This window comes from Brachyhypopomus gauderio, chromosome 7 (assembly GCF_052324685.1).
Source record: "Brachyhypopomus gauderio isolate BG-103 chromosome 7, BGAUD_0.2, whole genome shotgun sequence".
NCBI lineage: Eukaryota > Metazoa > Chordata > Actinopteri > Gymnotiformes > Hypopomidae > Brachyhypopomus > Brachyhypopomus gauderio.
Window position 1 is genome coordinate 19,352,632 of NC_135217.1, and position 14,767 is coordinate 19,367,398.

General features: G+C 43.2%; 2 protein-coding genes across 4 annotated transcripts; one reads left to right on the forward strand and one right to left on the reverse strand.

The window, feature by feature from the left end:
• Positions 1–281: 281 nt before the first annotated feature.
• On the reverse strand, positions 282–6,906 carry tram1 (translocation associated membrane protein 1). Its single transcript, XM_077012353.1, has 11 exons — positions 6,647–6,906; positions 5,595–5,658; positions 4,692–4,813; positions 4,257–4,373; positions 4,090–4,148; positions 3,486–3,570; positions 3,300–3,370; positions 2,863–2,967; positions 2,601–2,744; positions 2,174–2,319; positions 282–1,497 (listed from the first exon to the last, which is right to left on the reverse strand). Exons 1-11 carry the CDS (start codon positions 6,767–6,769, stop codon positions 1,427–1,429), a joined length of 1,107 nt encoding a protein of 368 aa, XP_076868468.1. The 5' UTR covers positions 6,770–6,906; the 3' UTR covers positions 282–1,426.
• A 2,106-nt stretch (positions 6,907–9,012) lies between these two features.
• ica1 (islet cell autoantigen 1) lies at positions 9,013–14,603 on the forward strand. 3 transcript variants are annotated; one of them, XM_077012346.1, is made up of 14 exons: positions 9,013–9,296; positions 9,537–9,618; positions 9,887–9,916; positions 10,006–10,138; positions 10,279–10,351; positions 10,791–10,914; positions 11,058–11,256; positions 11,714–11,839; positions 12,136–12,234; positions 12,475–12,572; positions 12,658–12,707; positions 12,909–13,163; positions 13,626–13,703; positions 13,803–14,603. In XM_077012346.1, the coding sequence occupies exons 3-14, from the start codon at positions 9,900–9,902 to the stop codon at positions 13,922–13,924; spliced, it is 1,374 nt and encodes a 457-aa protein (XP_076868461.1). In that variant the 5' UTR covers positions 9,013–9,296; positions 9,537–9,618; positions 9,887–9,899; the 3' UTR covers positions 13,925–14,603. The 3 variants fall into 3 exon arrangements, with proteins under 3 accessions (XP_076868461.1, XP_076868462.1, XP_076868464.1); XM_077012349.1 differs by having other exon boundaries at positions 9,208–9,296; positions 9,554–9,618; XM_077012347.1 differs by having other exon boundaries at positions 9,537–9,916.
• The last annotated feature ends 164 nt before the right edge of the window (positions 14,604–14,767 follow it).

Here is a 14,767-nt window from a genome sequence, read left to right on the forward strand (position 1 = left end):
GGGCCAGAAAGGCCGTAGCTAAGGCGGTTCCTGAGGTGAAAGGTCTGAGGTGAAACTGAAAAACACATCAGGAGAAGATGCAGCATCTGTTCTATCATGGGAACGCATTGACTTCTATGTGTGATGCTGAGCAGTCAAAGTAGCACTTTGAGGAACTCCACAACCCAGTGGAAATGCCTCAATATCAAGAGGAAATACATGACGTCAACTGTAATGAATAATCTCAGTGAATCATAGGTGAAATGGATTTCAGTGCAGACAAGAAAACATCAAGTTCTGATTTGGATTTCATCTGTTTATTGTTTTTCTTAGAACAAAAATAAATTCTTAAGAAATTTGAGGGTTAGGTACCATATACAACCTAAAAATGACAAAATCTAGTTGTCCAGGGTGGACAGACATCTCCTTTACCCCAGAACAATATTTTGCTGTTAGGACTAAACTACTTGGCTAGATCATTTGAGCTCTGCAGTGCAAAAAACCACTGAATGCATCAAAATACAGAAGAGAGGTCATGACAAGAATGCCTTTTCTTTAGAAGGGGAATGTTTATAGTGGGCTACACACATAGCATAGCACTTTACAATAAAGACACAAATTAGGCAAAAGTACTTGTTCCAAATGCAGAGCACTGAAATGAGACATATACACACACACACAACACACACACACACACACACACACACACACACACACATACACACACACACACACACACACTTGAAATCTTGATCGACCACCTGGATTTTGTCACATAGCATGAACTGTTCCTAGTTAGGTTTTTTTTCCTGTTCTGTACACATTTGGTATAGATAGGCACTTAAAGTTTTGAATTTGCCCTTTGTGTTGGCACAGCTCATTGCATGCTGGGAAATATGGAATGCAGCTTCAAGCACATAAACCAGTTCACGGACCCTTTCAGACCAGGAGGAGGTCAAATCAAACAAACAAAACAGAAATTTGTGGTGTCTTCAATCCCTACGCATTAGAAAATAAATGAATATACTTGTGCAGTACTGACCCTCTAGAAATGCCAATTTCTTGTACAGTAACTGCCCTTCTGAAGGGGGCGCCACACACTGGCCACGTATCCCCTTTTACAGTTGTCCTGCCTCCTGTCTGAAAGGACTCGCCATGACTATTTGAATCAGGTATGAATCAGGTCTCCTAGAGCAAAATGTGGAGCATGTGCAGTACAGGGGGTAATCAGGCCCGGGGGGGGTAATCAGGCCCGGGGGGCGGGGCCTGCGGTTAGGGTTAGATGGAAAGGAGCAGAGGACTCTGGGGAGGGGGGTGCAGAGGTCTGGGTGGAATAGACCCACAGTGCTGCGGAGCAGAGGGGGTTGGGAATAGTACTAGGGAAACGGGGGAGGGGTGGAGGAGAGGAGAGGGGGAGTTGAAACAGCAAGAAGGCTGAATTCTGCATTTAGGAAGACTTCTCCTTCCTGGCTCTGGGAGAATCTGCATGCGCACTCACAGATCCATTGACACCATTAGCTGCAAAACAGTAAAACACAGCACACTCAGTGACGTGCATAAATCTGACAATAACACGTGCTGTACGTGAAGAACTGGGTGTGCTAAACACACATATCATTTAAATGAGACCTGAAGTTTGTTATTACAGACTTTGACTACACAAATACCATATATGAATGCAAACACTGGGAGAATGCCACTAAACAGTCTAATAAACTGTCTAAAACTTAACTGCTTATTAATAATACTACTACTAATAAAAATGTGTTATAATATGTCTAAATAAAACGTGTATACATTAGTATATAAATAAAAACATCCATTAAAACTTTATGGGAGTGATTTTGCCTGTCACCACACAGAAAGAAAGTAATAAAATTAATTTGGTCAAAACTGACTTGTATTTTAAATGTGTGACACTTCCATGAGTTCCTCAATGTTTATGTAGTACAAGTGCCTGGACAATGTCATTTTACACTAGATATAAAATTAATATTACATAACTGTGGCATCAAGTTTAGGGTTTGTACAGGTGCTTGAAATCCTTGAACATGCTTACATTTTAATGTTGCATTTTCCAGGTTGGAAACATGCTGGAATTTTGGCCAAATGAGCATATATTTTAAGCATATATTAAGCTAGATGGGCTATGAACATAAGGGAGAGGGAACGGTTGCATTTCTGTGTTCCTGACCTTTCCTGGATTTGCCCTTTGCTGACGAGGACTTCTTCTTGGAGGTCTGCGTCTGGGTGTGCTCTCTCCACCTCCGCAGCTGGAAGTTGATGAACTTCCACATCATAAAAGCCTGAGAGGTACAGATGACAGCCAGGACCGCAACCCTGACCAGCGAATCCACATTAGGAAACACACACAACTAAAGACGACTAAAGTATAACGGCAATCGCATTTCACCGTCCTGTCCGCCTTTAAACAAAACTTAGAAACTTGTTTTTCCAAGGCATAGTCGTATTTCACTGACGGTACATAACATTTCAACTTGCTTACACCAACACCAACATCAGAAATCAAGACTACTTCAAACTACGTCACACCGATCTGGATGCTGCTTGGCTCTGCAGCCTTCTTTGCCCACGTGTCCTCGTGCGAAGCCATGGCCTACCTGATGAAGAGCACGTTGAAGTTTCCCTCGCTCACACTCAGGACCTGACGTTCACCTCCAGCTAGGCCGAATCCCACAGTGAGCACGGACAGAGAGAGAGTCAACAGCCGGGCGAGCACGAACAGGACAGCCCACACTGTGAACCTGTACACACACACACACACACACACACACACGTTTCAATTATACTAAATACTGAACTGCTCCCTAGCCCTCTTGCCCCCACACCACCCTTTCACCCACACCACCCTCGCCCACTCACCCCGCCTGTCTCTCCTCGTTGCTGAAGTAAATGATGCGAGATGAATGAAAGAGAAACTCCACAAAGTAATGCAGGACGAGCAGCAGCAGGCCCAGACGGTTCAGACTGCAAAACACACAAGAAAGAGGACTGAGACTGTCGCTTCTGAACCCAATTCACACTGTAAAAGACTGTACAGCTTTAACAGGGTAGTCTCTCTCTCTCTCCCCCTCTCTCTCTCTCTCTCTCCCCCTCTCTCTCCCTCTCTTCTCCTCCATCTCTCCCTCTCTGGTGTCACCACTACACTTGGGGGTTTAGTAAGAGTGGCACACATTCATATTAAGCTGAAGAACCTGCCAAATGGAGGTACAAGATGTCAGAAGTAAGTAACATTTTATTTCTTTAACACATTGAAACCAAAATGCTGTACGATAAATAAACCAAAGGAAGGAGAGTACTTTAGAACGTAAGCTCCAGCGATGTGGACCAGGTACAGACTGACGTACTGCAGCTGACGAGGGATGTCCTCCTGCAAAACACGTCATCAGAACACACCGCTTCAGATAAGCCACGTGTTCCTCTAAAACTATAAACCACACACACACACACACACACACTTTGGATTGTTGAGTGTGGATACACACCTTCTTTATCTTCTGGAAGTAGAGTTCAGGAAGAGCGTGGAGCCAGTAGCCAAGCTGACAGATGTAGTAAAACTTCATCTGGAATCTGAATCAAACGGGGCATCGCCAGTGTTTCCCTTACAGTCTCAGTACATTCAGAAATTGATAGTTGCACACGCACTAGGTGGTGCTCACTGCAAACCACACCAGATTATGAAACGGACGTGCCGGTGGAGGATTTCATAAGCGGGTCTAACTTTCAGCAGTCTTCTCCGTGTGACTGGGGCAGGGTATCAGATTAGCAACGCAACTCTGAGTCATCCTTCACTCTCTTAACCAGAGGGACAGATCTGAGTGGTGCTAGTCAGTCCGTCCATGCCATCCCTGACCTTTTAAAATCACACTCACCCATGTAACAACTTATTTTTCGCCAAACATACTAGATAAGTCTTAAAATAAAAAATCTTAGCTTTGAAGTCCATTAATTCTTGAGCTCCATCGCATCACTTTCAAATCACACACTTGTCCATACAACTGCCTATCTCTCATCAAACGCTAAATCACACTCTAAAATAAAACATTTTGCGCTACAATGATTTCTCCGGCACCTGAGAATGCTACTCACGCCATTAGAGTGTGGGGGTAGCCTTCCCACAGACTGACCGGGTTGGACAGGATGTTTTCCTTTAAGGAAACAGAATTAAATGAAACAGAATTAATTGCACACCAGTGGCTGCACCATTGACACGCGTCACGCTGCACAGTGTGGGAGAGAATGACAAGGCACCGTACAGAGTGCAGAATGCTGGCACCCCAAAGGCATGAAAAGAGGTAGAAGGCACTCAGCTGGCCCGACTCGTTGAACTTGCTGTGTTTGGTTTTGGAGAAGTGCATCTTCCTGTTGATTTTCTGTGCACGGAAGTAAAAAAAAAAAAAAAAAAACAACAAAACAACCAGTATGTCACAGCTACCAGGAACTTTCTGTTGAGTGCTTAGTCAAGATCCACTGTAATGACTGTATAATAAGCTATAGCAACACAAGAGAATGTAGATAAGGCCCCTTAAAGGAGAACTGTTACATTAGACAGACATACTACACTGAGCATACTATGACATTTGTTTTTTAAAGACTGACTGAATTCACATGCTAACAAACAACACTTGAGCCCTGGTTGTCTTGTGTTCAGAGCTTCAGCGAGTAGAATGATCTCGTCTGCAGACACTTACGTCAAGGACATAGTCCTGGATTATGGCGTGCATGATGATGGCCACCAGCATGTAGAAGAAGACCGTTGCCAGGTCCTTCAGACCATGTTGGAAGTAATTCACTGCCGTTTCCTCGGAACCCTCTGACAACCAGGAACAAACACAAACACAAACGTACCGGTGATGCCCTGCCCTCCTGCACGCGGAATAATGAAGAAACAATTACAGGGGAAATGGCAGCATGAACCAGAGGAACACTCAGCAGCCCTCAACGTGTCTCGCTGCCCTTACAAACCTTACACTCACCACTGGAACAACTGGATATTATTTGGTTGACTGACCATTCTTAAAGCAGCAATTACACGGCTGTGGCTGTAACACGGTGGAGGGTGCAGTGCTGACGCAGGTTTCTCATAAAAAGCAGCAATGCTGTTTTGTGTCGCCCCCCCCCCCCTCCCCCCTCAATGTCACTACTGGATTGTGAGTGATGGACAAACCAACCGCAGTCATGTGGTCAGAAAATCATCACTGATAAAGAGCTGAAAGATGATTAACAATTATGCATGGCAACAGATTGGCTATGGGCTGTAATTATACACCTTCTAAAATGTGCATTAAAGTGGACAGTAAATATACATTAATAGACTTCAAATGGTTGTACTGTAAGACCAAATTCTAATGACCTTGAACTGTTTTTAGCACCTCCGGTCTATAAACACCTTATCAAGATGACCAGCTTCACCTTATCTGGCTTGGATTTTGCAGCTACACTAAATTTAGAGTGTGAAATACCAGGGCAGCAGAATGTGATTTTGCATTAAAAATTATCAAAAATGTCAAGAGTCTGCGGACCTCACCGATTTCTCTGCACACACTTTACAACTGACAGAACACAAACCTTAAATAGTAGTGCCTCTCACTTACCATTTGCTGTTATTGTGACATTGTACTGCACAGTTATGAACAGGACTGCAATTTTTGATGTAACCTGTAACATATAATTTTGTCAATATACAGTTGTCACAGTCAACGACATAACAACAACAAACTCACAGCAGTAGGGTCTTTTTCTTACAGCAAGCCTCAAAAAAAGTGCTTTAGTCATGCTCACGTGAATAATTTACACATACCTTTCAACCAATTAGTTAAATGATAATGATACAATTGGAGTAATTAATGCAAGAGTGACTGTTTAAGTAGGCTACATGATACGGCCTTTAGTTAGGCGTTAAAAACTCCAAATCCCATGATGCACTTCTACTGCTACCGCTGGCGCTGATTTTTAGAAGGCTATCGGCTAAACTTATTGTCAAAGGAAACGGGACCGTCGAGAAAGTCGAGAAACGACTATATCATGTCTAAAAAACAACCAAATGCTTGTTGGTTACATAAAATAAGGTTAATCTTGATAAGCTAATGCAAGGGTAAAGAACCTCGTTCACGATAGCGCTCTCAATCGCTCAGTGACTGCCACGTAACACTTGATGCGCTCGTGCAAGTATCCATGCAGCAGTATTGCACAATAACATTAGCTAACCTACACTCATCAGAGTCGTTTCATTATCCTGCCGACGTCCCTAAATAATCGAGCCCATAAACACAGTCCTTTTGCATTTACAAAGTTATATTATTTCTTGTATTTGACAGCGTGCAGCCCGGATGTCACCACTGCTTCCCCATTTATTCATTCAAAAAGATCAACGAGTCACAAGGGGGAACAGAAAAAAAACAGATGCTGTGTATTTCAGATAAATGTCAACAGTCTTGTAAAAATAAACACATAGCAAGTAAAAAAAGCGCCAACTCCAAGCAAACAGTCGCAATAAAGTCCAACATAAAAACGTGCAGGTTTTATTTGCGGCTAAAGAATCGTACGTCAGTGATGTATTTCAACTAGTTTGAAGGAGCTGCAGAAATAAACCCAGAACACGGTGGTCTGATCGTTCGTGTGGACCAAAATAAGCAGGAGATCTCACCTCAAACATCAGACCGAGCAGGAACACCATAGCCACACATGACACTATATCGGCGTGGTTCTGGATTATAAACTCGTGGCTGAGGACCGGGGGGTTCTTGTTGTTCTTCTTTCTGATTCCCATTTCGTTCTTTTTCTAGAGGGGAAAACTTTTCGTGACCAAAACCAAACAGCGAGCAAAGAACACGTACTCAAGATTACCCGGTCGGCACGTCAGAGGCACAGACCACTTCTCTCTCTCCGCTTCTCGTTTCTCGCGTTCATCAGTCTGTTTGGTCCTGCACGCTTCTCTAGCGCAGTACCGCCTCCTGCTGGACTGGAGGGTGAAGTCCGTTCATGGACTTTACTTGTAAAATGTAAATGGTGCTAGGATACTTTTGAAAGCAGTATCATAAAAGGGAAATATTACAATGAGTCATCTGTCATTTATATACCCGTTTCTTGGTTACACCAGTCCTGTCGGGTTAAGATTCCTCCAGTGTCTCAACACTGTTATCAATTTTAGCCAATTTTTACACTAATGATGTCTGCTTCAATGTTTGAAACCTGCTGTTCCAAACAATGATTTTCCTGGTCAAAGTGTCTCAGTCTTCCAATATGCTCAACAAACATGTCACACATAAAAATTTGGCATTTAAACAAAGACCAAATACCTCTTCACTTATTTATGAATTAAACAAATAAATACATACATAATTAATCAATCTCTTTCTGTTTCATGCTGTGTTGGACTGATATTGATTGCAATCTGCATTAGCAAGGCAACTTCAGATGTCAACATTATTTAGCTTTAAGTTGGTTTGTAACAATATATAAAACTTAAGAATGTAAGAGGTAGAGCAATGGTTTAAGTCCACATTCTAATATTAGATATGATATGTTAATATGACCAGGTACCTACTAGACAAGGAAGCTCATATAAGCTACAAACACCATAGAGGATAAATATTTTCATGTGTTATAATGTTTGTTTGATGCATATCAAATTCTGTGTAAACTATATATATTATATATACACACTGTACATACATAAAAATAAATAATCTTAGCTTCAAGTTGAGACACGTGTGAACTGAACTGCAGCCTCAGATCAGGGCCTTACAGATCAGCCAATGCTGAAGAACAGTGCTCATCTCGAAGGACAGACATTCAGTGTCTTCTATCTCTTCTTGGTTCTGCACTGCTGGGGTGAAGATATGAACTCTTCCACTGGTGGAACACACAGTTCTTCAGCTTGTCAGAGATTTATTTCTGTCTTGTCACTGGAGAACCACTGTGACATGAGTGATGTGTTCTGGTAGGGAAGGAGTATAGACTCAAATATCATCTGTATAGGCTGCAACAAATATGTCAGTGAACTGTCTAAAGACTTCTTAATTCCTGAAAAACTGAAGTGTTGTGGAAATGGGATATCCATGTGGAATATCCATGAGATGACTAAGGGCAGACTGTCACTTGCTTCACCCCACTCATCGCAGGGTGAGTTTTGTGAGGTAGCGAAGTACCTGGCTCCATGCAATTGTTCTAAAATATTGCTTTAGAGTTTTTTTCTGTGAAAACATACCCTGTGTATAATAGATAAGTAGGAAGATTAATGAAATCTTGTTTGAGCTTCATTTGTAAACCTAAAGGACCTGGCATTCTGGTGTTGAAAATATGTACAGTCTGGTCTTTGACGGTAGTTGACCTATGATGGACTTTAACCCCACCCTAAATTGTTGTTGGTTTATATACAAATTGGTGAATGTTGTAGACATGTAACAATCTATGATACTTCCAGTGCCAAATATACAGTGTGATTTTCATTGTTTTTAGGCCTTATTGAATATTCTTATCAAGATTAATAATATGATGAAATATATTTTATGAAAGTAAGGATTTTGGGAAGTTACTCTGACAACTCATAGCCTAGTGTACAATGTATGTTTTGGGTCAAAAGTGGAACAGTGGATTAAAAGTGGATTAAACTGCAAAGTTGTTGCTTTATTTAAACATATTATCAATTTCAAATTAGAGAAAGTGGAAATATATTTCTATCATATTGTTATCAAAGCAAATGTTGGTGAAATATTTTACTCTGGTCAGAGTTTCTGGTCAAAAATATAATTGTATTTTCAATGTATTTGTTTGTTTGTTTTCAGTGTTCTCTGTTGTAGTGACATGTTTAGTGACATATCTTACGATGTCATGTCCTGTGTTTGGCTCATATGCCTTGTATTGTGTTCATAGTTCAAACGAACTGCTCCAGAATTCAATTAGAAACGGACCGAGAGCCACCTGCTTCAGTCGTTGAGTGAGGAGGGCTAGCTTCCACATTGGCACGAAGCGAGCTAACGAATACCGATTCCAGGAGGAACAGAGATCGGTTCTCCGTTACGTATCGGCCCGGGGTTCGAAAACAGCTTTCACACTTGACCAATTGTACCGAACTTTGTGTCATCGCAGAGATTGCAGAGTAGCCTCTCTAGTGTGAAAACGCCCTAAAATGTTTTGGCGCTGTTGGCCTTCCATAATCTCCTTCTCATGACATCATCATTCTTTCAGCGCCACCGACGCGTCCTCCACTGTAGAGCAGCATCGGGTTGACAGTGCGAAAGCCGGACAAGGGACAAAAGATGCGCTAAAATATCCGCAGTGTCAAATCCACAAAGGTAAGCTACATTTTCAAACTATATATACCCCGTATATCCTACAGTGAACTCTTTCAGTTTTACTGTATAGACATAATTATTGTTTAAGCCTGTCAGATTACGGCGAAACTGTTACCTTAATATTGATACGGGAGAATAAAATTAACAGCTGGAAATAGAAAATTGCACTGCAGGTCGACTTCACTCGCTATGAGTCGTTATTCACGAGATCTGCTCCATCTCATTCCTTCCCTAATTCAGCTGCTGTGTTTGTTCAGCTGCCCAGCTGGCCATTAAACGCAGCGCCGGGTTCATTGTAGTGTGATAAGCGGAGGCCCTGAAGGTCTGAACATACACATCACCACACACGCTGCAGTTGTGTGCTTCACCTTAAGATCACACGCATGTTCATTATGTGACGTGTGAGCTTAAAGGCGCACTGTACATCTGCAACTTGCGAAATGCATTTTTGTGTATTTACATTAATTTATCACAAATATGGAACTACTGACTACTGATAATGACGCACTGTAGAATTAAGTACTGAAGTGCAGTAGGTCTCATGTTAACAGTATTCAACAGTGTGTTTACGTTTTATTATTCCATTTGAGGTGTTTCGAAAACATGGACGAGGGAAACTAGTAAGTATTCACGGTGATAAATTATTAGCAGCATTACCGTTGACTGAAGCGTGTTCTCCCGTTAATGTGTTTGATCGCTTTGTTCAAAGTCAAGACTCCTCCGTCGTGAACAAGTTCCAGCAGAAGTACTGGAAAACCAAACAGACGCTGATCAAAGTCACGGGGAAGAAAGAAGACCAGCACGTCGTCGCCTCAGACGCGGACCTTGATGCAAAACTTGAGGTGAAGATGCAAGTATTAATGCACATAACGCCCAATGACCAATTCTTATAAAAAACAGTCATGAAAAATGTATTCTAGGCTGAACTGTGATGATTCTGACTTTATTTTTACACATGCGTCTGTTTTTTTAACCACTCTAGGTGTTCCACTCGGTTCAGAGGACGTGCATGGAGCTCCTCAAAGTGGTAGAACAGTACCAGAGAAGGATCTGCCGTAATTACTCTCCTTATGCTTCTCAATTAACAAATAAAACGTAAAACGATACCAGGGGCATTTACATTGAGTGATTCGTCAGTGCTGGAACAGCAGCAGTCCAGTAGCATTCACGTCCGTCTGTCTCGCGGGGAAACCCCCTCCAGTAGCCATACTTTGATGTGGAGTGCATGTTCAATGGTCCACTTGAGTATTTTTAAACATGTACTTATTCAAACACTCGGGTTAAGGTACTGCTGTATTTGCTGGCAAGCATGCACTAAAGTGCACATGTAGCTGGACTTCAGAACATGAGTAAAAATTCCCATAATTCCTAAATAAAAATTCCCATAACACCAAACACACACACACACAAAAAAAAAACCCCCAAATCTCTCGACCTTTCCACCTTGTAACACAGCGTGCACTCTGTTGTGCCTGCTGTGATTCTCTCCGCCAGTGCTGTCCCAGGAGGAGAACGAGCTGGGACGCTTCCTCCGCTCACAGGGTTCTCAGGACAAGAGTTGGGCGGGCAAGATCATGCAGGCCACGGGGAAGGCCCTGTGCTTCTCCTCCCAGCAGAGGTGAGCCAGAGGCGACCAGCAGGTTCCTCCCGTCCACGGGGTATTGGGAGACTGATTGCAGTCGACTTGTTGGATGTGACGTATCTGGGGCGAAACATCCCTGCTTTAACCTGATCTCTAAACATGAGGTCCTGCCCTTGCAGACTGGCGCTGCGGGTGCCGCTGTGTCGCCTGTATCAGGAGGTGGAGACTTTCCGCTACCGGGCGATCTCGGACACGTGGCTGACCGTGAACCGGATGGAGCAGTCCAGGACCGAGTACCGCGGTGCTCTGCTCTGGATGAAGGACGTGTCCCAGGAGTTGGATCCAGACACACTGAAGCACATGGAGAAGTTCCGCAAGGTCAGGGTGATTCCAGAGGTTCTGGATGAGAGTGTGTGGTTCATGTGGGATAAAAGGTGCTGAAAAACTGTTTCACATAAAGAAGGTTCTGGGAAGATGAAGTAATGATGCATCATATGTGCTAAAAGAATGATCAAGTGTATATATGTCTTTATGGAATTCATAGATACAGATCAATGCAGCTCATATAGGAGTTGACACTGTCCTTAAATCTGTCCACAGTGCACTTAATAGCAGTAGGATCTCCAGTTATGTTAACCATAAATATCTTCAGCCTCTGCGATCATTTATTTTGTCGTTTCTGGTGAAGTAATTGATCACGTACATTGTTATCTGATAGGGAGTAGCGAGATGTTTTGTAGTTATTTTTACAACGTGAAGGTTCGGCTTCCGGTTTGCAGCTCCGAGGTGTCTTCAGCCAGTCTCGCGCCGTCTCACGCCACATCACCCTTCACAGGTTCAGGCTCAGGTGCGCCTTACCAAGACGAGCTTCGACAAGCTGAAGAACGACGTGTGTCAGAAGGTGGACCTGCTGGGAGCCAGCCGGTGCAACCTGCTCTCCCATGTCCTCACCAACTACCAGGTACAGTCGGCCTGCTTGGTTCACCGCTTTCTCACGCGGCGTCCCGCTCGTGTCCTGGTGGCCTTCATCTCACGTTTCTCCTTGTTCTGCTCATCATACCTGCACTGGGATTTGTGTACGACTGCTTTACAACAATCTCTGAGATTTAAACCCCCCACAAACTGGAATAAATCCATCAAAGACGTTTGAACTGCTTCCGGTCTTACTGGAGCTCCCCGTTTTTACCATGGGTTTCATGAGCTTCAGCAGTGCCGTCTGGGTAATGGTTCCACTGCTCTTTGTTGTCTGAACTTCAGACCACGCTGCTGCATTTCTGGGAGAAAACATCTCACACCATGGCAGCCATCCACGAGAGCTTCAAAGGCTGCCCGCCCTGCGACGTCTCCGAGCCCAAGGTCAGGCGCAGCGGCTGAAATACTCGTGGCCGTTTATGTAGCGTTAATGGAGCATCCCATGGAGATCGGTGTAATGTAATCATTTTGGAACAAGGATGGGAATTTTGTTCCGTTACAGGATGGTTGAAGTGGATATAGTCTGTCAAACATTGTCAGGAATTACATAAAATTATTAAATGCTTCATCCCACCACCTTCTTAAAATAAGTATTGTGTACTCTGTTTTTCTCCCACAATACAGAAGAAATCATCAGATCAGGGAGCAAAAAAAAGGTTGAAGAAAAAGCACACAAAGGGCAAAGGTGAAGGAGCAGAAGCCGGTGTGACTACGGAGGAGACGTAAGACACGCCGCCCTCCCTGTCCCAGGGACACGCGTCTCCGTGCTCCTAGAGGGCTCCTCCCTCACTTCTTTGTATTCCACAGGCTTATTTCGGTAGACGAGGAGGATTTAAATCAGGACGCAGTGCAGTCAGGTACCTGCTCTACTCTACTCCATCTACGCTACTTCTTCATCTTAAACGAACGGATCTCAATCTTTAAATCATCTGACAAGCCGTTTTGCCTATTGGTAACCTGTGCTTATTATTCACTAAGAAGTAAAAACAGAACATCTTAAGAGAAGTTCACATCCCACGTGTGTGTGTGTGTGTGTGTGTGTGTGTGTGTGTTTTCAGGCGAGGAGGTGCTATCCAGCAGCCATCAGGAGCAGGACAGCCTGAGTCTACTGAGTGAGATCCTGGGCTCCAGCTTCCTGGAGGAGTTCTCCTGTGAGTGGCAGGACGTGTTGGGAGAGGACGAGGGCGGAGGTGCCACTTTCAGCGGCTCGTCCGTGCTGGCCGAGACCCAGGCTGAGGAAGACAAGGCCTCGTTCTTCCTCCCATCGCGGTTACTTGACCAGAGCATGAACGACCTGCAGTCCGTAGTCTCAGGTAGGCATGAAGGGGCACACTGACGTTTCTGAACGACAACAGTATGAGGGTACACACACACACGACCCTACCAACAATAGGAGTGGAAGATGTAGACATCACGGTATTGCATGGTCTGAATTGCAGTGCTGTAATAAAAGGTTTGTAGGCTGCATTTTCAATTTTTATGCATGTTGAACTAAGTTTAACTTTATTTTAAGTGACTAATGGTTAACATATTTACACAATATTTTGAAAGATATTAATGGTGTCTGCAGGCTAGTACTTTGCCCTAGTACTTTGAAACTATGATAAAATATCTTGAAGCATAAATAAGTACTTCTAATTATAATCTAAATGTTATTAATATATATATATATAAAGGACCAATGATTCTATTTAAATTAAAGCTATGTAATGATACTTTAAGTTAAATTTTGGTAAAACATATCAAGACATTTGTCTAAATCATCTCCATTCTAGGCTGGGCTATGACCAATTCTCAGAACACTGAGCAAACTGCAGGAGCCAATCAGGTCACATCTAAACAGTCATCAAGAGGTACAGCCGACACTGTACAAGCCTTGTGTTAATTTATGTACCGAACAATGTAGAGCGAGTTGTTACCTCACAGTGGATCTTTGTGTCACCGTCACTCAGAGTCCTCCAAAGCTGCGAAGGAGCGATCGGTGTGGTTCGACCTGTTCGCTGACCTGGACCCCCTCACCAATCCAGATGCGGTGGGGAGAAGCGGCGAGGACCATGAGCTGCACACAGCATGACGACCCCTGTGACCTTTGACCCCCAACCATTACCTACCCACAACTGCTCCCAAAGGACGCGCGTGTCCTCTGACTCCAGCGGCGTCTGTTATATAAACATCTCCAGTTCTTTAACACATTTAATTTAAGCCTTCCATGGACTGATGGTTCAGATTTGTGAGCAAATGGTGAAAACAGCATTGCCTTGACCAAAGTCATAATAGTTTATAATATATTTCTTAGCACTGGTGTAACTGGAGTGTGAGCAAAGACCATCGGGCCATTTGATTCCATAGTCACATATGCATGTACCAAAGTTTTGCAAAGGTCAGTGTCATTTATAGAAACCTACCTTTTACATGGCGTATTTCACAATCAGATATTTGCATATTCATTTCCCAAATGCTAAAACTGAGGGTCAGAACACATTTCTCTGAAACTCAGTCATGTGTGTGTTTTTTTCTAATTTAAACCAGTGCTGCAAAACGTAAACCTTAACTCAGATGGTACTTTAGGTCGAACCTGAGCTCAGGCTCACAGCCTAAATCCAGGAGCATTGCCGTAGCTGGCATGACCCCCTCGAAATGAGACGTCTTCTCACGCAGGACAAGCACAAGAAGCAGCCTTCACATGGGAATGAAGTGAAGTAAAGAAAGGCTTTGATCTGCTTGGCCATGTCGGTGAAACTAGATTGTCTGTATTGATGTCTACATAGTAAGGTCACAGCTTGCATTTGTGCGTGTTACATCTTAGCAAGTGTAAAACCATTCCCCATGTGAGTGGTAACACCCAAGAAAAAGTGGGACTGAAGATTTCATTTAGCTAAATTAATCTTTAATTTATTATATTAGTGTCATTTAAACA

Excerpts from the sequence above, each read along its gene's own strand:
- tram1 (XM_077012353.1), bottom strand. The coding sequence starts at position 6,769 with ATGGGAATCAGAAAGAAGAACAACAAGAACCCCCCGGTCCTCAGCCAC. Across the intron at positions 5,659-6,646 it reads TGCTCGGTCTGATGTTTGAG|GTTACATCAAAAATTGCAGT; the intron begins GTGAGATCTCCT and ends TATATGTTACAG. Across the intron at positions 4,814-5,594 it reads TGTCACAATAACAGCAAATG|AGGGTTCCGAGGAAACGGCA; the intron begins GTAAGTGAGAGG and ends CCTGGTTGTCAG.
- ica1 (XM_077012347.1), top strand. Across the intron at positions 12,573-12,657 it reads GGTGTGACTACGGAGGAGAC|GCTTATTTCGGTAGACGAGG; the intron begins GTAAGACACGCC and ends TGTATTCCACAG. Across the intron at positions 12,708-12,908 it reads TCAGGACGCAGTGCAGTCAG|GCGAGGAGGTGCTATCCAGC; the intron begins GTACCTGCTCTA and ends GTGTGTTTTCAG.